This window comes from Canis aureus, chromosome 17, assembly GCF_053574225.1.
Source record: "Canis aureus isolate CA01 chromosome 17, VMU_Caureus_v.1.0, whole genome shotgun sequence".
Lineage (NCBI taxonomy): Eukaryota > Metazoa > Chordata > Mammalia > Carnivora > Canidae > Canis > Canis aureus.
Window position 1 is genome coordinate 1,251,266 of NC_135627.1, and position 23,762 is coordinate 1,275,027.

The following is a 23,762-nucleotide window of genomic DNA, read 5'->3' on the forward strand; positions in this document are numbered from 1 at the left end:
TTCATGAGAGACACAGAGAGAGGCAGAGACATAGGCAGAGGGAGAGAAGCAGGCTCTCTATGGGGAGCCAAATGCGGGACTCAATCCCAGGACCCCAGGATCATACCCTGAGCCAGAGGGAGATACTCAATCTCTAAACCACCCAGGTGTCCCAGGATGAATATTTAAACAAGAACTTAGAATTCCCTGTGATGAGTTGTTTGATGTGGAAGAGACCAGGTGATCTAGGAACATGAAAAGGACACACCTGGTGGATGTGGGTAGTGTTCAAGGGCTCCGCGGAGGCATTGGTGTCCAAGGCAGCACCTGGGTGGATGTGAGCATGTCAGTGAAGGAAAGGGTGTGGGGTGGGGAGGATGGGCCAAGACCCAGGTCTTGAGGGCTTCACAGGCTGGGTCTTGGGTAGTCTGACTTCAGTAGCAGAGGGAACCACAAGAGGACTTGCACCAGGGAGTGGGACACACTCAGATTTGTTTGGTTCTAAAAGCCACTCTGGCATCTCTGAGGAAAGTGGTTCTCAGAGGCAACATTGGAGGTTGGCAGAAGCATTGATTGTGATCCTGTGGAAGGGTGGCTGTGGTGGACACAGCACCCTGGGGCTGGGGAGAGTGCACGGACTTGAGGAGCTCTGGTGGGCAGGGCTGGGTGATTGGGCTCAGCAGGGCATTCACCAAGCCCTGAGCACTGGGGGAGGAACACTTTGGGAGTAATCCTTCTGTTTCAGATACATTAATTTGAGGTGTTTTTAAGAACATAATGTGACACATCTGGTTGGATTGATTTGATGAAGCCCAAGACAGATCAGAACCAGAGATAAAGATGTAGATAATTCTGGAAGCCATGGAATTGAGTTTGCCTCAAAATGGGGTGAGAAGGGAAAAAAATAGGTCTTGCAGCAAAGAGCAGCAAAACAGGCTCTCCTAACTGAGATGAAGAAAAACAACCAGAAAACTGGGCAGTGGACCTGGGGAGAGTCGTCTCTCTGAAGCCATAGAAGGAAGTACTTCAGGGAGGAGAGAACGCTCCAGTAAGGCCACACTGCAGGAAAACAGCTAAGGTAGAGACTGGTGACCAACCCCAGCTGTCCCTTGTATTTGGCGACCTGGGCCAGGGCCGATGTGACATCCCTGGGCAGAGGACAAGAGAGCTGGGCCCAGAGTAGCTTCCCGCCTGAGGGTGTGTCTCTTGGGAAGGATGGAGGGAACTGGTGGACGGAGGACTCCAGGGTAGTGGCAGCTGGAAGGTCAGGCAGAGAAAGGAGAAAGTTTCTGGGCACTGTGGAGAACTGGCTGAGGCCGAATGCCATGAATTCTAGGTTGTTTCTCTAGATGCTTCTGTTTTGTGGTCATTGAGCTGCATTTTCAACTCTTGACGTGGGTGACATGAGAGATTCTGGTGGATTAATGATGGGCGGTGGAGAAATTGTGCAGTGATGTAAATCCAAGATCATAAAGTGGAGTCAGTAACTTAGCCACTGTGTTATCAAACTGTGTATGCCACACAGAAGTTCCTGGTGTATGGAGTTCAAAGATGAAATGTGAAAAATGTTATTAAACTTGTATAACATACAACTAAAACCCAACATGTGATCCCGATAGTGCCGGATTGTCACTGGGACCTTGGTGAGAGCACCCCGGCGAAGACCCCCTAACCAGAGAGACACGAGCAGTAATAGTGTTTACTGGATGGATTGAGCTTTTTCCCTTGTGTACAGAACACTGGCTTTGAACTAGATGCTGAGATGAGCCACACAGATTTCTGTGTTCCTGTAACACACACGGGGCCTCAGGGACAGTGCTGAGAGGAGCTTGCTTACTGTCTTCATGCACGTCCATCAGGATATGCGATGAGGTCTACGATTTTGGCAGTGATGTTAAACTCTGGTAGAAGAACGTCAGGTTGGACAGGTATAAACTGCACAGATGGCTCAGTAGGGTGGATTGTGAGCCGAGGGCATCCACTGAGTCCATGCAAAGCCGCGCATCTTCAGAAGCACTCCTAATAGAGGGGACATTCAGAGACATGGGATACCACAGCGAGACCTGGGTGTCCTCATGTGTAGCTTGTAAAGAATCAGTGTGGATGGTGCACACCTTCATGCGTGTTGGATGCTTTAAGTATACACAGTCTCTCCAGGTAAGACTGCCTGGCCTTAGGGGGAAAGGTAGCACACTCCCTGTCACTCCAGCTCTGGAGTAAAGCCCACAGTGGAGGTATCAATGGCAGTCATTTCCTTTAGAAGCGTCCCGACATGGTGATGTGGACGATTCCCACTTAACACAAGCTTTCATGGTGCTCTTTTATGCCAGAAATAATTTTTAGGTAAGTAGGCTCTGAATATCAGGTGAGACACTTCTGCCCCTTTGGTAGTTTTAGTAGGAAACTACATTCTTCTTTTTGGGCTCATAGATGAATTTGCAGCCAGTAGCCTGTTCTGCATGGGAGTATTTACCCCATCCAAGGTGGCCTGCTGCTTCTTCATGGGGCCCAGCAGTGCATACTGACCCAGGCCAGCAAAGTCCCCCCTCAATGTCAAGGGCAATGAGGCACTTCTCTTTTTTTTTTTTTCTTACTCCTCTTTTTATGTATATATCCCCACTGTTCTTTTTGTCATGGGTTTCACTTCCTCATTACTCTTATGAAGGGACAAGAATGATTTCTTGAATAACTGCCTGCAGCAACAGTTGATTACCTAGGGAGCTAATTAACATCAATATGTCCTGTCTGACCCCTAATGAAACCATTCCTTTGGTGGCCCCCTCTGCTTGAGCCCTCCTCTGCCATGGTCTCCCCTAATACTCTGAAAAATTAAAAGTATGAGCAGAGAATGGCTCCTCTGTGGTGACCTCCAAGCCTTTTGATGGTTTTATAGTCTTGCAAAGAACAGGAGCAGAGTCCCATTTCCTTCCTGCTTCATGTTTTTCTCAGGTAACAGGATCCCAATTGGGCCCTTAAGGAAATGGCACTTTTGTCTCCAGGTCACTGGGAGTTGTGAAGTCTTGCACAGCAGCAGCAGACACATGTGTTGTAAAGAAGTCACAGAACTGAACATACATTTATATCCGTATGATGAAATATGTCTGTTTAATTTTCAGATGCAATTATTTTATTTTATGCCATTCAGGTCCTTACGTTATGTAAAGTAATGCAATGTGATTAGACAGCTAAACCCTTGTGTAGCTCTAATGGCATGGAAATTAGTTACAGAAGTGCCACTTTCTATTTTAAGGGTTTATCAGTAAAAGCTAGTGGTTCTACAGGAGGGGAAATGTGTTTCTGTGGCATCTAATACCTGCTCTTCGGCTCTCTTGCAGAGTTCTCTGGGGTGCTGCACCACTGTCACATTCTGGCATCTGAGATGGTCCACTTCATTCACCAAATGCAGTATTACATTACATTTGAGGTACATTTCAGAGCATTCTTTGATGTTAGTTTAAATAAGTCAATGTTTTAGGCTTTTGTGGGGTGTCTTTTGTCAAAGATCCTATACCAGGATGACACAACCCTAAGTGTTGCATTGTTGTTTCCTAGGTGCTTGAATGTTCTTGGGATGAACTTTGGAACAAGGTGCAACAGGCCCAAGACTTGGACCATATCATCGCGGCACATGAGGTGTTCCTGGACACCATCATCTCCCGCTGTCTGCTGGACACCGACTCCAGAGTAAGACCCACATACCATTTACAAACAGGAACACAAATAATAATAGTCTTCTCCTCTTGGGCTCCTGTCACATGGCAGATCTTAGAAATCACCTGATGCCCACATTAGTAGTAACTAGGCCTGTCTTATTAATAATCTAAAGTTCAAGGTGGACCATTTCTGAGCAAAATTAGAACAAGAACATGCTCTGAAATGGATGTAAAAGCGGTAAAGCATATAATCACACCCATCTGTTTCCTCGGTGTAATAGTAGTGTCCCCTTGTGGGCTTCAGGAGACCTAGATGAACCACCATGATGGTTTTGTGTTGTAGACTGAGTAAACCAGGCAAGGCTGTGTGAGGACACAGCAGATAACCACCTGTCTGTAAGTTCAGGAAGATAAGGTGAAGATATGCAGGGCACTCCATGCCAGCCCTTCGTGTTCTTATCCAGGGATGGTCTTTTCTGTGTTTGCCATCATTAAGTGAGTGTCTGGCTGCATGTGTTTGAAAATAGTTTGTCTAGAAAAGTTTTTTTTTTTTTAATAAATTTATTTTTTATTGGTGTTCAATTTACCAACATACAGAATAACACCCAGTTCTCATCCCATCAAGTGCCCCCCTCCGTGCCCGTCACCCATTCACCCCCACCCCCCGCCCTCCTCTCCTTCCATCACCCCTAGTTCATTTCCCAGAGTTAGGAGTCTTTATGTTCTGTCTCCCTTTCTGATATTTCCCACACATTTCTTCTCCCTTCCCTTATATTCCCTTTCACTATTATTTATATTCCCCAAATGAATGAGAACATATAATGTTTGTCCTTCTCCGATTGACTTACTTCTCTCAGCATAATACCTTCCAGTTCCATCCACATTGAAGCAAATGGTGGGTATTCGTCGTTTCTAATGGCTGAGTGATATTCTATGTATACATAGACCACGTCTTCTTTATCCATTTCATGTTTCGATGGACACCGAGGCTCCTTCCACAGTTTGGCTATTGTGGCCATTGCTGCTATAAACATCAGGGTGCAGGTGTCCCGGCGTTTCATTGCATCTGTATCTTTGGGGTAAATCCCCAGCAGTGCAATTGCTGGGTCGTAGGGCAGCTCTATTTTTAACTCTTTGAGGAACCTCCACACAGTTTTCCAGAGTGGCTGCAGCAGTTCACATTCCCACCAACAGTGTAAGAGGGTTCCCTTTTCTCAGCATCCTCTCCAACATTTGTGGTTTCCTGCCTTGTTAATTTTCCCCATTCTCACTGGCGTGAGGTGCTATCTCATTGTGGTTTTGATTTGTATTTCCCTGATGGCAAGTGATGCAGAGCATTTTCTCATGTGCATGTTGGCCATGTCTATGTCTTCCTCTGTGAGTTCTCTTCATGTCTTTTGCCCATTTCATGGTTGGATTGTTTGCTTCTTTGCTGTTGAGGTGAATAAGTTCTTTATAGATCTTGGAAATAGCCCTTTATCTGATATGTCATTTGCAAATATCTTCTCTCATTCTGTAGGTTGTCTTTGAGTTTTGTTGACTGTATCCTTTGCTGTGCAAAAGCTTCTTATCTTGATGAAGTCCCAAGAGTTCATTTTTGCTTTTGTTTCTTTTGCCTTCGTGGATGTATCTTGCAAGAAGTTACTGTGGCTGAGTTGAAAAAGGGTGTTGCCTGTGTTCTCCTCTAGGATTTTGATGGAATCTTGTCCCACATTTAGATCTTTCATCCATTTTGAGTTTATCTTTGTGTATGGTGAAAGAGAGTGGTCTAGTTTCATTCTTCTGCATGTGGATGTCCAATTTTCCCAGCACCATTTATTGAAGAGACTCTCTTTCTTCCAATGGATAGTCTTTCCTCCTATATCGAATATTAGTTGACCATAAAGTTCAGGGTCCACTTCTGGGTTCTCTGTTCTGTTCCATTGATCTATGTGTCTGTTTTTGTGACAGTACCACACTGTCTTGATGACCACAGCTTTGTAGTACAACCTGAAATCTGGCATTGTGAGGCCCCCAGATACGGTTTTCTTTTTTAAAATTCCCCTGGCTATTCGGGGTCTTTTCTGATTCCACACAAATCTTAAAATAATTTGTTCCAACTCTCTGAAGAAAGTCCATGGTATTTTGATAAGGGATTGCATTAAACGTGTAAAATGCCTGGGTAACATTGATATTTTCACAATATTAATTCTGCCAATCCATGAGCATGGAATATTTTTCCATCTCTTTGTGTCTTCCTCAATTTCTTTCAGAAGTGTTCTGTAGTTTATAGGGTATAGATCCTTTACCTCTTTGGTTAGGTTTATTCCTAGGTATCTTATGGTTTTGGGTGCAATTGTAAATGGGATTGACTCCTTAATTTCTCTTTCTTCAGTCTCATTGTTAGTGTATAGAAATGCCACTGATTTCTGGGCATTGATTTTGTATCCTGCCACGCTACCGAATTGCTGTATGAGTTCTAGCAATCTTGGGGTGGAGGCTTTTGGGTTTTCTATGTAGAGTATCATGTCATCGGCTAAGAGGGAGAGTTTGACTTCTTCTTTGTCAATTTGAATGCCTTTAATGTCTTTTTGTTGTCTGATTGCTGAGGCTAGGACTTCCAGTACTATATTGAATAGCAGTGGTGAGAGTGGGCATCCCTGTTTTGTTCCTGATCTTAGGGGAAAGGCTCCCAGTGCTTCCCCATTGAGAATGATATTGGCTGTGGGCTTTTCGTAGATGGCTTTTAAGATGTCGAGGAATGTTCCCTCTATCCCTACACTCTGAAGAGTTTTGATCAGGAATGGATGCTGGATTTTGTCAAATGCTTTCTCTGCATCTAATGAGAGGATCATATGGTTCTTGGTTTTTCTCTTGCTGATATGATGAATCACATTGATTGTTTTATGGGTGTTGAACCAGCCTTGTGTCCCGGGGATAAATCCTACTTGGTCATGGTGAATAATTTTCTTAATGTATTGTTGGATCCTATTGGCTAGTATCTTGTTGAGAATTTTGCATCCATGTTCATCAGGGATATTGGTCTGTAATTCTTTTTGGTGGGGTCTTTGTCTGGTTTTGGAATTAAGGTGATGCTGGCCTCATAGAACGAATTTGGAAGTACTCCATCTCTTTCTATCTTTCCAAACAGCTTTAGTAGAATAGGTATGGTTTCTTCTTTAAATGTTTGATAGAATTCCCCTGGGAAGCCATTTGGCCCTGGACTTTTGTATCTTGGCAGGTTGTTGATGACTGCTTCAAGTTCCTCCCTGGTTATTGGCTTCTATTTCTATTTCTTCCTGTTCCAGTTTTGGTAGTTTGTGGCTTTCCAGGAATGCGTACATTTCTTCTAGATTGCCTAATTTATTGGCGTATAGCTGTTCATAATATGTTTTTAAAATCGTTTTTATTTCCTTGGTGTTGGTAGTGATCTCTCCTTTCTCATTCATGATTTTATTAATTTGAGTCTTCTCTCTCTTCTTTCTAATAAGGCTGGCTAATGGTTTATCTATCTTATTAATTCTTTCAAAGAACCAACTCCTGGTTCTGTTGATCTGTTCCACAGTTCTTCTGTCTCGATTTCGTTGAGTTCTGCTCGAATCTTTATTAACTCTCTTCTTCTCCTGGGTGTAGGATCTATTTGCTGTTTTTTCTCTAGCTCCTTTATGTGTAAGGTTAGCTTTTGTATTTGAGTTCTTTCCAGTTTTTGAATGGATGCTTGTATTGCGATGTATTTCCCCCTTAGGACCGCTTTTGCTGCATCCCAAAGATTTTGAACGGTTGTATCTTCTCATTAGTTTCCATGAATCTTTTTAATTCTTCCTTAATTTCCTGGTTGACCCTTTCATCTTTTAGCAGGATGGTCCTTAACCTCCACGTGTTTGAAGTCCTTCCAAACTTCTTGTTGTGATTTAGTTCTAATTTCAAGGCATTATGGTCTGAGAATATGCAGGGGACGATCCCAATCTTTTGGTATCGGTTCAGGCCCAATTTGTGACCCAGTATGTGGTCTATTCTGGAGAAAGTTCCATGTGCACTTGAGAAGAATGTGTATTCAGTTGAGTTTGGATATAAAGTTCTGTCGATATCTGTGAAATCCATCTGGTCCAGTGTATCATTTAAAGCTCTCGTTTCTTTGGAGATGTTGTGCTTAGAAGACCTATCGAGGGTAGAAAGAGCTATATTGAAGTCACCAAGTATAAGTGTATTATTATCTAAGTATTTCTTCAGTTTGGTTATTAATTGATTTAAATATTTGGCAGCTCCCACATTCGGGGCATATATATTGAGGATTGTTAAGTCCTCTTGTTGGATAGATCCTTTAAGTATGATATAGTGTCCCTCTTCATCTCTCACTACAGTCTTCGGGGTAAATTTTAGTTTATCTGATATAAGGATGTCTACCCCCACTTTCTTTTGAGGACCGTTTGAATGGTAAATGGTTCTCCAACCTTTTATTTTCAGGCTGTAGGTGTCCTTCTGTCTAAAATGAGTCTCTTGTAGACAGCAAATAGATGGGTCCTGCTTTTTTATCCAGTCTGAAACCCGGCGCCTTTTGATGGGGTCATTAAGCCCGTTTACGTTCAGAGTTACTATTGAAAGATATGAGTTTAGTGTCATCATGATATCTATTCAGTCCTTGTTTTTGTGGATTGTTCCACTGAAGTTCTTCTTAAAGGGAAATTTTAAGAGTCCCCCTTAAAATTTCTTGCAGAGCTGGTTTGGAGGTCACATATTCTTTCAGTTTCTGCCTGTCTTGGAAGCTCTTTATGTCTCCTTCCATTCTGAATGAGAGCCTTGCTGGATAGGGTATTCTTGGTTGCATGTTCTTCTCATTTAGGACCCTGAATATATCCTGCCAGCCCTTTCTGTCATGCCAGGTCTCTGTGGAGAGGTCTGCTGTTACACTAATACTCCTCCCCATAAAAGTCAGGGATTTCTTGTCTCTTGTTGCTTTAAGGATCTTCTCTTTATCTTTGGAATTTGCAAGCTTCACTATTAAATGTCGAGGTGTTGAACGGTTTTTATTGATTTTAGGGGAGGAATCTCTCTATTTCCTGGATCTGAATGCCTGTTTCCCTTCCCAGATTAGGAAAGTTTTCAGCTAGGATTTGTTCAAATACTTATTCTGGCCCTCTGTCCCTTTTGGCACCCTCGGGAACCCCAATTAAACGTAGGTTTTTCTTCCTCAGGCTGTTGTTTATTTCCCTTAATCTATCTTCATGGTCTTTTAATTGTTTCTCTTTTTCCCTCAGTTTCCATCTTTGCCATCAACTTGTCTTCTATGTCACTCACTCGTTCTTCCACCTCGTTAACCCTTGTCGTTAGGACTTCTAGTTTGGATTGCATCTCATTCAGTTGATTTTTAATTTCTCCCTGATTGGATCTAAATTCTGCAGTCATGAAGTCTCTTGAGTCCTTTATGCTTTTTTCTAGAGCCACCAGTACCTGTATAATAGTGCTTCTGAATTGGCTTTCTGACGTTGAATTGTAATCCAGATTTTTTAACTCTGTGGGAGAGAGGACTGTTTCTGAATCTTTCTTTTGAGGTGAGGTTTTCCTTCTAGTCATTTTGCTCAGTGCAGAGTGGCCAAAAACAAGTTGTATTGGGAAAAGGAGAAAAAGAGGAGAGAAAGAAGAAAAGAAAAGAGAAAAAGAAAAGAAAAAAAGAAGAAAAAGAGAAAGAAAAAGAAAGAAAGGAAAAAAAGGGGTGGGGGAAGCAAACAAATCAAAAAGCAAAAAAAAAAAAAAAAAAAGAAAGAAAACACAGGAGTATCTTCTGATTCAGTATACTTTAGGTCCCTTGACTTCCCCCTGGAACTTGTCCATCTATTTGGTCTTCTGGGGGAGGAGCCTGTTGTGCTGATTTTCAGGTGTTAGCACTTAGGGGAGCTGCTCTGCCCTCTCCTGGTGCAGGGCTCAGTGGGGGTTGTTTACCCCGTGAGGCCCCAGGAGGAACAACCACGGTGGCGGTGGCCAGCTCTGGAGCCCTGGATTCAGCCCCCGTAGGAACTCCGGAGCTCTCCGCCTGCAGGGCCTGGAGGCTCCAGGGCAGGGCCGCTGATCTGCCCAGCTCGGGGCAGGAGCGTCCTTGCTGTCCTGGGCCCTCCCGGCCTCTGCCTGTCCTGGGGGAGGCGGGATCCTGGGCTGTGTCCCGGCGCCCTGTGCTCCTGGGCCTGCACTATTGGATTTGCGCTCCCGCCCCGCAGCCCCCTCCGCGGAGCCGCTGCCCGAGCCCCTCCGAGCTGCTCCGGGTCCAGCCGTCCTCTAGCTGCAGCCCTTCAGGGAGCTCGGTGCACTCTCCCTGGGGCGCAGTTGCTCTGTTACTGTCCCAGGGAGCCTGAGGGCATCCCCGCCCTCCTGGGGTCCTGCTCCACCTCCCTGCGAGGCCTTTCCACCTGGGAAGATTGGTGTAGCTCCTGCTTCTCTGGGACGGAACTCTCCTGTCCTGGGGGTACTCGCGGGGCCCCTCCCCCTTGGATGCCTTTTGTTTATTTATTCCCCACCCCCCCACCCACACACCCCCCACCCCCGACTTCCTACCTTGATAGAAGCGCGAACTCTTCTCACTGTAGCATTCTAGCTGTTCTCTCTTTAAATCTCAGGCCGAATTGGTAGATTTTCAGGCTAATTTGAAGGTTATCTAGGTAATTTGGTGGGGACAGGTGATTTGGAGACCCTACTCTTCGGCCATCTTGCCCCTCCTCCTCCTGTCTAGAAAAGGTTTAAGTGTCACATGGCCCCAGCTTTGTTGCTCATGTTGCTCCCTGTAGACCCTGTTCTGAACGTTGCTGTTCCACGTGGCCAAGCCTTGTGGGGTTCTGATTTTATTTTGATGTCTGGGGAAGCAAGGAACATGTTTTCAATTGAAACAAAGATACTGGGATCCCTGGGTGGCGCAGCGGTTTGGCGCCTGCCTTTGGCCCAGGGCGCGATCCTGGAGACCCGGGATCGAATCCCACGTCGGGCTCCTGGTGCATGGAGCCTGCTTCTCCCTCTGCCTGTGTCTCTGCGCCTCTCTCTCTCTCTCTCTCTATCATAAATAAATAAAAATTAAAAAAAAAAAAAAAAGAAACAAAGATACTGTGACATAAGAGTCAAAATTTCATGTGCCGTTTTTGACATTCAGTGTGTGACTTCAAAGAAATTTCTGGCTCGTGGAGGGCTGCATCAGAGTCTACCAGCAGCCCCCTCAAGGGAATGCACTACTTCACAGAGACTGTTCCATTAGCAGATCTGGGTTTTCCAGGCATGGCTGGGAAACAGGTACTCAGGATGCCAAATTTTATTACTAAAACTGCCACTCATTTGTGTAAAAAATTGCCCAAAGATGCTTCTATACAGAAAGCTTTTACAAATATATGGAAACAATGGCACAAAAGTAATTTAAAACCCTTTGGTTATAATGAATAATTTAAGAAATAGCCACCTGCAGCCTTTTGGCCCTGGCTGCACTTAGTGAGCCACTCTGTGTCGGCAGAGCCCGTAGTGACCGTCTCTGTAGGCTGTGTGTCTGTTGGCCAACAGGCCTTTTCCTGTGCTGTTCAGATGAGTTGGTGTAGTAACACAGGGGATGCTGTTGCCTGGGGCTCTGCGGGCACAGTGCTGTCCTGCGGGAAGAGGCAGAGACACTTGTCTTTCTCATGCAGGTCTGCGAGAGGTAAATGGTAATTCACAGGAACTGTTCTATCATGGTGCCTGACTCATGACTTAAGTTAGTTACTTCTGTTTTTCAGTGGTTAAAAGCCCTGGTGTGTATTTTACAGAACTTTAGTGTGGTTCAGGTCTGTGCTTTTCAGGGAACATGTGAACTTCCAAGGTATGCTCCACACTGACAGCAGGCACCCTGTGGGATATGAGGAGCCGTCAGTGGCTGGCAGTGCTGGCTTTCAACCCTGTCCACCCTGACAGTTCGAAACAGTCACACTTCTTGCCTCTAGGAGGTTCCCACTGATGTGAACAGAATCCAAGAAGAAAATATTCTTGCCTGTAAGGCAGTTTCCTTATGGTCATGGATGTGTACGTGTGAGTTGCCAAGTCACTGCAGGGAAGGAGTTGTGAGGCTAAAGGCTTAGTAATCGTTTTTGAAATAGCCTCTGCTGATGGTTTTACTTTTAATTTAATGGTTTAAAATAATCACTAGAGGTTTTATTTTTTAAGGAATCCAATATATAGAACAGATTAGAAACATCTGTTAGTGACAGAAATTCAGTCTCTTTTGGTGTCTCCCTTAGTAAGAACACAAGCTTATTAAACAGACACATGGTTTTGAAGGTGGGGTTGTGGCACTGCTGGTGCAGATGTGTGCACATGTGTAATTCTCGTCTGTGCGTTGCTGAGGAAGATCCTGTGTTGCTTCTTTGGCTGTACACTGGTGCCACCCAGAACGCACACTTCTGGTTCTCTGGTCTAGCAGACTGCTGACAGAGCCCTTTGCATACTTTGCTTGAAGGCAGAGAGAGCACTCAGTCACCTTGTGAACTAATGAACTGTTCCAGGAATACTAGTATTTATTTGATTACAATAAAGAAACAAATTGGAGAAAATAAATCTTTATTAAAAACAAAAAAAATTGGCCCATCTCCATCTTTGGTTTACTTTTGCCTTATCAAGTAAGACCCCTCCAAAAGAAAAAGCAGCCTTGTGGGGAACCCAGTGTTCACCGGGAGTCCCAGGACATCTGACCCTCAGCAGCAGCAGCCACAAGTGAGTGGGGTTTGTGCACGTGTGGTACCGACCCTTTGAAGGGACATGTTTGACCCTGGGCAGGAAAATGGGAATGGCCTTGCACACATCCTCACTGGCCCTGGCACCTGCCCACCAGCGATGAGCCAGGGTGCTCGTTCGCACCAGCTCAGCTTCCTTGCTGCTTCATGTCTGTGAACTTGGCACCCCTCCTGCTACTCCATCTCACTTGTGCTTCTCAATAAAGTCATGTCATCTTTCTCCCATAACATCTTGCAGATCTTTTGTAGGTTATTACTACATTTATGGTATTTGGCTGGTCTGGAGGCCTGCTATTTGTTTCATTACTTTTATCTTTTATCCATTTTTTTTTTTTTAAATCCCAAGAGTTTCTAGATCTGCTTAGATTTTATTTTTACAAGGAAAACCAGTTTTGTTTCTTTCTTTCCAGAGGGTCTGCTTTCTGCTTTTCCTTGCTTTGAGGTGTTAGCTGGGTCCCTGAGGAGCATGGGTAGGACTCTTTATCTTGTCCCCGATATTAAAGAGATGTTTTATTCTTTCACCATTCACTATGATGTTTGCCTGCAGATCTCATAGGATCTTTATCAAGTTAAGGAGGGTCTTTGTAGTTCTAGTGTATTTAGATAGTTTATATAAATCATGAGAGGCTGTTAAGTTTTAACATGTGACTTTTTTTTCTGTGATTTTAAAATTATCTTTTAAAATGGGTTTTTTTTTTTTAAATCTAAGCTGGCAGAGGATAGAGCCGAGAACTCTCAGAAAAATGATGTGAGAATCAAAAAGAATCTCAATGGTAGATGTCTGGGACAAGAAACAGAAACTAGGGCAGGGATTAAAGAAAAAGTAAAATAATGACTGGGAGTTTCTACCTCAGGACCAAAGCCTTCTTGTTCAATTCTAAGTCTGTAACCCTCCCCTTCAGTTGTGGTGCACTATTGTCATCCATGAAAGACCCCTTGTGTTTGCGGCTTTGTCTTAGCCCTATCGCTACCGTTGGTGCACTTGTGTTTGTTTGCTAGTCCTCCTCGGATATATATCTGGTGTTTTGAATGGATGTGTTTTGATTTACATAAGTGATTTTTGTATAGATCTCTTTCTGTTGCCCTCTTTCTATGCCATGCTGGGAGAAAAAACTAAACGATGACTGATGCTCAGGTATGGCACTGTGCAGCACATGTGGACAGTGAGTCAGTGACAGTGATGTGTTTCCATTGTTAAACCATCCTTTCCTGCTGTGAACTGTTTTTTGAAGAACTGTGCTGAATTTTTTTTTTTTTTATTTGATTAAGAATCTCCTTTCTCATATTGTCTGTGTCTGGCCTTGGTGTATTTGGCACCAAAAAGAGAATAGGATGGACTTGCTTTCCTATTCCTTTCTGACCTTGGAGTCACTGCACTCCTGAGACCCCTGCTTGACACCAGCTGTGTGATCTGGGGCTGCACCATGGTTTGTGAGCCTGCTCTGAGGGTGCAAGGGGCTGTGAAGCATGCGTGGAGCCCCGAGCTGGGCAGGACCTAGTGCAGCACATACCACAGGGCACTCAGTAAACGAGAGTAGATGGGCAAAGAGCACTTGGGGAGTGTGAGTCGATGACTTGTTTTACAGACTCTCTCCTTACTAATTACCAATGTCTTTATGAAAAACTTAGTAATTAGCATGTTGGAGTTCTCATCATAAAAAGAAAAAAACCTTGTCTCCTATTCTCAGGCACTTTTAAATCAACTTAGAGCTGTGTTTGATCAAATCATTGAACTTCAGAACACTCAGGATGCAATATACAGAGCTGCCCTGGAAGAGCTACAGAGACGATTACAGTTTGAAGAGAAAAAGAAACAGCATGAGATTGAGGTATGGCTTTTCTACCAGTGGGTTTATAGTTTTAATATAAATGAGTTCATTGCCACTACAATCACAAATACAACAAATAATTTTCCTGCTGAAATGCTCCTGGAGACTGTGTTCACACCTGCATTTAGAGTCCTGAGGAGACCCTGTTCCAGGCAGAGTGGTCATCCTCACTGTCATCCCGTTGTGAGCATAAGGACTGCGTGCACAAGAATCCTGATAGCCTATGGGCGCTGCTATCTCTTTGGAGTGGTTTTGGCTCTGTATACCTGGTCACCTCTAGCTGGTGGACACACATGGACATGTGGGAACCAGAGCTGTGCACTTGCAGCGACCTCCAGTGACCTTAGTAAAGGATTATTATGTCCTTTATGACCTTGGGTTATGAAGATTTACTGAACAAGGTTGCTCATTATAGACTTTCTTATATTTGGTGTCATCTCTGTAATTTTTTCTTTCCCAAGGTGCTTATTCTTGGGATGGTGACAATTTTTTAAAAGGTTTTATTTATTTATTATTTTGGGGTTACAGGGAGATAGAATCCAAGCGGACTGCCCACCAGTGCAGAGCCCAATGTGGGGCTCAATCTCAAAACCGTGAGATCATGACCTTAGCCAAAATCAAGAGTCGGACACTTAGCTGATTGCGCCACCCAAGCGCCCTAGGGAGGTGTCAGATTTTTTTAGATAACACAATTTGGTTAGTTTTGTTTTTAAATGTTCCCTTAAAATTTGTGTGAGGATCTTTTCAGCTTAGAAAGCTCTCAACCCCCTTAGAGTATATACTGTCTCCTCAGGGTTTTTTGGAAACAGAAGGAGGGCTTGCTCCATTTTTCACCAAGAGTGGGTATGTGTGTGACCCTGAAATGCTGCCTGGCCTCTGTGTGGGCATGCCAAGGTGCCAGGCCTGCCGAAGACCCTATCCGAACCATGCTCACCAGCATTATGCCTTTGGGGGGCTTGACTATCCTAAGACAGATTTCCTTCTTTGTAAAATGGGAGTGGACCTAAGGAAAACCCCATAGACATGTGTAGGATATGTTAGTTACTTATCATTTGGGAAGCATTCAGTAAAACCTAGTCACTGCTGTGATTTCCAGAGCTTCACACAGCCCCAGAGAATCTGCCCTTCTGGAGGATTACTAAACTATATAAAATCTACAAAAATCAGTCCTTGGGAGTTTCACCCTCATAATAGCAGGGCGGCCAGTGATGGGAGTTGATGTTTCTCTCTCCAGACTATAAACTGTCAGTGCCAGAGTAGAACAGATCTACACAATGAGTCATGATTATTCAGTGTGTTTTATTCAGATGTGTTTTGGGATACTGTAGGACAGTTAAAAGCTGGAACTGTAAGAAATTATTTAAATTCAGTGGGCAAAATGATTGACAAAGCAACCATTTAGACTGTTGCAGTGTTAAAGAGACTGTGCAAGAGGGACTCCGCCCCGAGCCCCCGTGCCCTGCGAGCTCTGTGAGGAGCCTGCCTCCTGCTTCTGTCCCTAGTGGGCCACCCACCTCCCCCTGGTTCTGTGCTTCCTTTCCTCTGTTCCCTCATGTTCATAATGGTATTTCCAATTCAAGTTTAGGATTAAAGGGACTTTCTTTTCTTTGTTTATCTTCTACATTGGAAATTCTGGTTTCTAACATCAGCAGACTGTTACTTGCTATCTGATAGCCCCCCCAACCCCCCAGCATACACAGATGTGCACACAGCTGTCTCCACATACATGCTGGTACTGACCCCAGCAGGGTAGCAACAGTAGTTACTGAGAAGGACACATGCTAGTTTTACACATCAGGATCCAAGTTGTAATGCACTTGACATAATTACTCCCATGAGGTTATGCCCCCAGCTCAGTACACAGATTAATGGTTTTGTTTTTGCTTTTAACTTATAAAACAAAATTGAATTTAATTTTGTAAAATAGTTATTTGGTTCTAAGGTCAAATTGATGAAACAAAGCATTTAGACAAGTCTGGCCTTTTTGCTTCCTGCTCTGTACTGGTCTGTGTCATGAAGCCCAAAGGCAGTGTCACCAAGTTATGATGTATCAAAGGGTAGGACACTACAAACAAGTTTCTGTTTGTCCTAGAAGTACAAAGTTTGTGTGTCATTCTGATGAAAATATTGAAATTCACCATATTTACAATCTAAAGAAGAAAATTGCACAATCATCTCAATAGATAGAGATCATTTGATTCTAAGGAAAATCTGAAAGAAGGTTTGCTTGAAATATCTGAGTCCAAACCTCATGCTTAATGGTGCAGTCCTGGGAGTGAGACCCAGAACCATCAGCTCTTCATTCAGTGTGACAGTGATGGTCTATCAACATTATAAACCAAGACAAAAGAATGCAAAGTGCAAACATGTAAGCAGGCTGTCTTTTTTTTTTTTTTTTTTTTTTTTTTTTGGTGAGAGGGTTCGGTGTCATGGTTGTGGACATAGAAAATCCAAAATAATCTTTAGATAAGTTAGCTGGGGTTAATAAATGAATTTATCAAAGTAACAGGAAACAAGGTCAGTATACAAAAATCAATTATATTTCTAATCAACCACAAATGAAATAAATTTAAGAAATATCTTTAAAAGAGCATTATAATGTAATAAAAAATATACATGGAAGATCTTTGTACAGAAAACGATAAAACAGGGCTTGACAACCAAGGGTCTGCAGGCCCGGCCTGGCCCCCTCTGTGTTTCTGTAGTTGGAGTTTTATTGGAGCAGCCATGCCAGTGATTTCTGTGTTGTCTGTGGTTGCTCGTGTGCTCTAGTGGTAGACCTGAGTAACAACATAGACCAGGTGGCCCACAAACCCCAACGTATGTGATCCTCTGGCCCTTACAAAGAAAGCTTGCTTATCACTGCATCACAAGAGATAGTAATGAGCCCCTCGATAAGTCAAAGAGTGTACAGTTTTGAGAAGTCAAGTGTTTGTGAATTGGAGAACTGATTGATTCAGTGCAATCCCAGTTCTAATCCCCAACAGTTTTGGGGTTTTGGTTTTGTTTTTTTTGTTTTTTTGGTGGGTATAATTTTTTTTATTTTTTGTAGAAAACAATTCTAAAATTTATGTGGAAAGGTGTAGCATGCAGTGAAGAGAGTTTTGAACAAGAATACATTTATAGTTGAGTATACATATACTCAACTCGAGACATCCTCGAGACTTAATAAAATTTCATCAGTGAGAAGAATGGTGTTGGCTCAAGCAAGGACAATCAGGGGAGTAGAATAACGTCCAGAAACAGCCCTACACATTGAGATCATTAGTTCTTAACGGAACAGTGGGGAATGGAACATCGATAAGTGGTGCTGGGTGGCTGTATTTCAACCCTGCCTCACACATGCCAAGCACCATGACATGGGCTGAACATGGAAGTTAAAATGCTAAAGCTCCCAGAAGGTAACCTAGAGAATAGTAAAAGAAATTAAAGTTTTATCATCACAACGGAATAACCCCATTGATAAAAAGACAAGAATCGTACTCTAATTCCTATATAGACTAGCTGAAAAGCATTTAGTTAGACTCACCATTCATTAAGAACAATCTTTTAAAAATAGAAGTGGATCTGTTTCCAAAATAAAAAGATCCACCATGCTTAGGAGAAATAGCCAGAAGCCTTCCCACCAAAGTGAAGGGTTAATGGGCTCTAGGACTTTGAACTATCTGGTTCCCAGGTCTGTGATTGTGTCCACAATGATGGAAAGATACAAGACATTGCTTTCAGTAACTAAAGACTGGTTATTTTGTGACAAATTATTGCAAGTGTTACAATTATGCAATGGAGTCCTATAGTTACTAAAAACAAGGAGCAAGTTCTCTGGGTGCTCATATGTATTGATATAAAATATTTCCAAGGTATCTTACTGATTGGAAAAAGTAAGCAAGAGTGCAATTGGGCATCAACAGATTATGGTGAAGGTGTTTAGCAACACAAAGGGTGTAGAAAACATACATTTCCCTACCTTCACCTTCCAGCCCAGTCCTACCCTGGGAGCTTCTTGTACCCAGATTTTACTTTCCTGGTCCTTCTGATTCTTCAGGGCCGGTGGGGAGTGACAGCAGCAGAGGAGGAGGAGGAGAATAAGAGGATTCAAGAATTTCGAGAATCTATACCGAAAATGTGCTCACAGCTGCGGATTTTGACACATTTCTACCAGGTGCGCATTGGAGTGACAGAACAGTGTCCCAGTCATATTGTTCTTTTTCTGCAATTGAGCACTGCGGTCAGGTGATTGACACAGAGTCCTTTTGGTCCACACATCACCCTCAGTGGGGCCCAGTTTTGGCTGTGATCTTTGTGGAGGTCCTGGGCTAAGAGTGCTGGCCTGGAGTGGTTTTGGTGTTGTCAGCAGTGAGTGGGAGCCCTGTAGGGGCTGAGCTCTGCAGCCCCAGAACCCTGTGGGAGCCTGAGGTGAGACGGGAAGTGCATAGGTGTGCGGGGAACTGCCGTGCAGGGAGCACGAGGCAGCAGGTGCTTAACTCAGGGCCACAGACCCAGGAGGCTGTGAGAAAAGCGGATATACAGAGTCTGTGTGCTCAGCTTTTTATTTCTATGTTGTGGTTTGGTTTGAGTCCATCTGTTTCTCAGTGTGATTTTAGTGATGGAGATAGAGGTGAAAAGGTTTTATGAAGAAGTTTTACATTTGGTTGCTGGTAACTAATTAGAAAGACAAGCATTGACGTTGAAATGTTTAAAAATTCTGTTTCTGTGTGCTAATGTCTCCATGTGGTTCATGATTTAAAATGAAGCAACCTCTGTGTTCCATAGGCATCTGGTTTGCTTCCCAGGGTCCTCATACTTTTGTAGCTGTCTTCATCATAATGTGAGCTGGGGAGGACTTTGTCCCTTTGCAGATGGGCTTCCTCTCACATTAGTGACCAGGGCACGTTTGTTGAAAATATGTCTCCTAAATGGTGGCAAAGATGAGGTTATGCTCAGTGCAAAAATACCTTCACCGGATGGGTGTTTGGATAATGAAATACCTATACCACTTGAATTCACATTTCTATTTAAAATGGTTAGTTCCGGGATCCCTGGGTGGCGCAGCGGTTTGGCGCCTGCCTTTGGCCCAGGGCGCGATCCTGGAGACCCGGGATCGAATCCCACATCGGGCCCCCTGTGCATGGAGCCTGCTTCTCCCTCTGCCTATGTCTCTGCCTCTCTCTATTTCTCTCTCTGTGACTATCATAAATAAATAAAAAATTAAAAAAAAAAAATAAAAATAAAATGGTTAGTTCCAAACCGTTGGTGAAGATAGTAGTATATCTGTAACGCAGTTATCTGTAACTTAAAAATGTGTGTCGCTGTGCTCATTTCTGAAAGAGATAGGAATGGTTACACATTTCCTGGGAGACTTCATACGTTTTTGAAAAGTAATCTTAATCTGTATAATCCCAGTTTTACTCAGATTATAATCTTAACCTTCTTTCTAAATCATGGCTATTAGGATTTCTTTTGCTTAACAGAAAAAGCCCTTTTCTGTTCTCTTTTGAATTATTGGTGCCTGAAACAACAGGGTGTTAGCAGTGCCATGCCCCACTGCTCAGGAGCAGTCTCACCTGGAATCCTCAACCCAAGGACAGAAGTGTCCCTCACAGCTCCTGACAAGAAGCCACCGCCTATACTTTTGGTAGTAGCATTCTCAGGAGAGGGACTGTATCCTAAGCTTTCGGTCTCCCAGAAAGACAAAGGGGTGTCCATGGCCTCCGACTGTGTGCTTGCCCAGGTGTGAGTTCCCTTGTGTGACATTCCTGAATCTGCAGGAGCATGGGAAGGGACTGGGGAGGGACAGAGATGCTGTTAGGGTTTGAAAAGACTGGTGGGATTGGTGTTTCAGTGGCGACTTCTGCAGGGGGCCTTTCCCAGGTCTGCAAGCGTGGAGACCCACATCACCTACATCCGACAGACACACATCTGCTGGCTGTGGCTCAGGAGCCTGGCAGGGATGGGGTTTGTGCTCCTAAGCAACTCAGCCCTGCAGAGAAGCAGCCAGTTTTTGTTATTTGAAAGTTTGAGTAAACTTCAGTCATGATCCCTTGTCTCTCATGTTCACCCTCTGTTTTCCCTTGAGGGCTCCACGATTCGGTGCTCTTTCATAACTCAGGTGAAAGAGGGAGTGTGTAACACTGGGTTTTAAATTTAAAATGAAAAGAATAGGCTTCTTTAACATCAGAAGCTTTGCTGTTTTGCTTATTCATATAGAACTTAGGGCAAAAGGAAAAATCTATTGGTTAATTCTTTTAAATAAAATGTATTGATTGTGCATTTGTATTTGTGGATGTGGGTATCTCTTCCTAACATGGCTGTGAAACTCGGGTTCCCGGAGTGGCTTTCCTTCCTTGGGATGCCTGCTATGGTGGGGGTGTTCCTGCAAGATTGTTGATCTGGGAGGAAAAACCACCCCAAATGAGGCTGCAGTGGCACGGGGCGGGGGGCTGTTATGTTCTGTGGATAGCTCCCCTTTAAAGTTGATACTCCTCTTTTTTTGTCCTTAGGGCATCGTGCAGCAGTTTCTGGTGTTGCTGACAACCAGCTCTGATGAAAGTCTTCGGTTTCTTAGCTTCAGGTTGGACTTCAATGAGCATTACGAAGCCAGAGAGCCAAGGCTCCGAGTGTCTCTGGGCTCTCGAGGGCGGCGCGGCTCCCACACGTGAACCTTTCTGTGTCCTCACAGGGATCTACGGATGCTACTACTTGCATTATGAGACATAAACATTCACATTTAAATCCTCAAGGCCACTGGCATGCTACAGACGCCTACTGTTCCTGCCCACAAGTACTTCAGTGTTTTCAATGGCATGGCGTCTGATAGAATCAAAGTCATGTTTTTATACATTGGAAAGTTGAATATATTTGTAATATCACTAAGTTAAATAGGCTGGTTTGCACTATTCAAATTTATTTTTTAAAGTCCTCATATTTAAGAGATACCACACTTTGTTGAGGCTTCATAAGCTCTCCATGATATAATTTATATTTGTCATTTTTTAAGAAATCACAGTTGCTTTTAGAGAAAATTAGAGCGAATGGATGTTCATCAGTTAAGATGGTAATGTCATTGCTATTTTTTTAACATTCTCCTTAGAGGCAGTTTTTGTTATATAATCAAATTAAATTGAAACAGAATGTCCCTTCTAAGAAAATATATAGAGCATTTTATTTTGGTTTGTAGTGTGTAAAATATTAACCTGTGTAAGAACCTTTACACGTTTATCTTTCTTTCAAAGTTTATCTTCTTTCAAAGTTTACATTTTTATATTTAATTTACTCTTTCTGATAACTTCTAAAATTAGTGTAGAGCCTACATAGGGGTCATGAACAGAAGACCCACAAGCCTCCATTTCTTGATCTGTTGGCTGAAGTGATATGTAAATACGGATGACTACAAAGTTAATGAACTATTTTATTTTCAAATTCTGATAAGCATTGGAAAGAAACTGACTTGAATAATGAAGATTTCCTTTTTCCTTGCCTATTTTTTCATTGTAAATATTTATATACTACTGACCAGATGTGGGGGAAACTGTTTTTTGTAAAAATGTCATATCAAGTCACATAAATCTGCCTTTATGGTGTTGCATAAGTGAAACTTATAGAATTAAAAGCAATTATCTTTCAGATGTATTGGCTCTTCCTTGACTACTCTGTGAAGACAGTGAGGTCACCCTCTAGGCTCGCAGGCCAGGCTGGCAGTTTGTCAGGAGTTTGTCACGCCAGTGCATGAGCTGTGCCGTCCATGAAACCTGGCATTTGGACTGGCATGAAACCTGGCAGCCCTCAGGGCATGGCCAGAGGGGTACCCCCCAACCCCCTTTTTTAGCTGTCTGAGGTTCCCGTCCGAGGCCCTTTAAAACCAGAGGAGCAGTTCAGGTGCTGGCTCTGCAAAGATGAAATCTGTGGTGAAGGCCAGAACTTTATGGTACCAATTTTAGTTTAAAAATCTGTAAAATTGGAAATTTGAAGCAGTATCTCTACTGGAAGTTTCCCAAAACTGATGGTGTGTTGTGTACAGGTTCCCCCACCATCCCAAAGTGGACACTTGTAGGCAAACTTTGGCATGCCCGAATGGAGTAGGTGAAGGAGCATTGCCATGGGCTCCCGTAGAGGAGTGTTTGCACGCTCCCAGACCCCAAAGTCACCTTCCTTAGGCTTTCCTGAGGACACATGCTGCCAACAGAGGCACAAAATCAAGAGAAGGCCTGGATAAAGGCTCTGGCAGCTGGGCACTGAGATGCGAGTGTGTCCCTAGAGGGCACGGGATGCCGAGGTGCCAGCGTGTCCCCAGAGGGCACTGGGCGCCGAGGTGCCAGCGTGTCCCTGGAGGGCACTGGGCGCCAAGGTGCCAGCATGTCCCCAGAGGGCACTGGCTGCCGAGGTGCTAGCATGTCCCCAGAGGGTGTGGGAACTACCGTCCCTGCCACTCCACTGCTGCAGATCCAGTGCTGGGCCTTCCGTGTGCTTCCTGCCTCTTCATAAAGCGAAATCCTCTTGGAATGGGTACTGATGGAGGTCTTTTGTAACGCCCGAGTGATATGACACAGACTTTTGAAAACAGGGGCCACCTGTATTTCCCAGAGAGATGTCCCGAAGATTTTTGACCTTGGAGTCTTTGTTTTTTTTAAAAGGCCTTTCTCCTCTAGTCCTCAGTAGAACCCACTCTGAAAAATGCTGATCCAGATTTGGGGACTGAGACTCTGTCAGAGCCCAGGAGCTTGTCAAGTACTCAGGCATGGTTTGCAAGTTATGGAGGCACTGTCTGAGAGGGTGCCTCGAGGGGGGGGGGGCAGCAGAGCCCGAGCACACTGTCTCAACTGACACGGCCCTGCGAGAACTCATTCCAGACCCCACTGGAGGCATCGCATGAATGGGCAGGCCTGGCCCAGAGCCATCATCATCAGTGATGAGTCGGGGCTCCCACTTGGTGAGTGAAGTGAGAGAGCTCATAGCAGGCAGTGGGGAGTCGTCTCTGGAGACCTATATCCTGGTGTGGCCCTGGGAGGGCTGCTGCTTCATCCAGAGAATGATTGTGCTAACCTTCCAGGGTGATTGTAAAGATCAGAGATGACTGCATTGGGTCAGGCCCTTAGCAGTTTCTTCATAAAGAGAGCTCTGTGATCCTGGTGGAGGGGAGCCTTTGCCCTGGGCAGCTCACGTGGGTCCAGCTTAGCTTTCCTGCCGGTGAGGGTGCCTTTAACTGCCCAGGAAGGTCAGGTACTGTGGCTGCAGGCTCAGTTCATCCCCAGACAGAACTTGTCTCCCACAAGTCCTGTTGGGTTGATGGGCTTGACTGAAGAGGGAAGGGTGCCATCTCTCCTTCTTGTGTACATGTATCTCACCAGCAGAACTCATGGCATCGTGATTCTCCTTGTCCTATGGCTTCATAGGACAATGGTACAGGCATCATGAAAACCCCACTTACTAGGAAGAAAGCACTTTTATCAAATAACCATGGTCATACTCAAGGGGAGTCACAAGGCACAAAGTCTACATGAAGAGTGTTACCAGAACGTATAGCATCTGGGGGTCATGTATGCAGCAGAGCTGGTGGTTGGTTTAGTGACCTGTGGTGAGCATGACTCCTTGTGGCTGGGAAT

General features: G+C 44.1%; 1 protein-coding gene across 3 annotated transcripts in view; it reads left to right on the forward strand.

Annotated features, from left to right (window-relative positions):
• Positions 1-21,788, forward strand: part of TUBGCP3 (tubulin gamma complex component 3) — a 76,893-nt gene extending 55,105 nt beyond the window's left edge. For 2 of the 3 annotated variants that reach the window (XM_077854921.1, XM_077854920.1), the window contains 5 exons: positions 3,315-3,403; positions 3,532-3,663; positions 14,026-14,166; positions 18,209-18,325; positions 20,664-21,788. In XM_077854921.1, the coding sequence (XP_077711047.1) occupies positions 3,315-3,403; positions 3,532-3,663; positions 14,026-14,166; positions 18,209-18,325; positions 20,664-20,822 (638 nt within the window). In that variant the 3' untranslated portion in view covers positions 20,823-21,788. The remainder of the gene's footprint in view (positions 1-3,314; positions 3,404-3,531; positions 3,664-14,025; positions 14,167-18,208; positions 18,326-20,663) is intronic. The other variant, XM_077854922.1, reaches the window with a different exon arrangement.
• Positions 21,789-23,762: the final 1,974 nt, after the last annotated feature.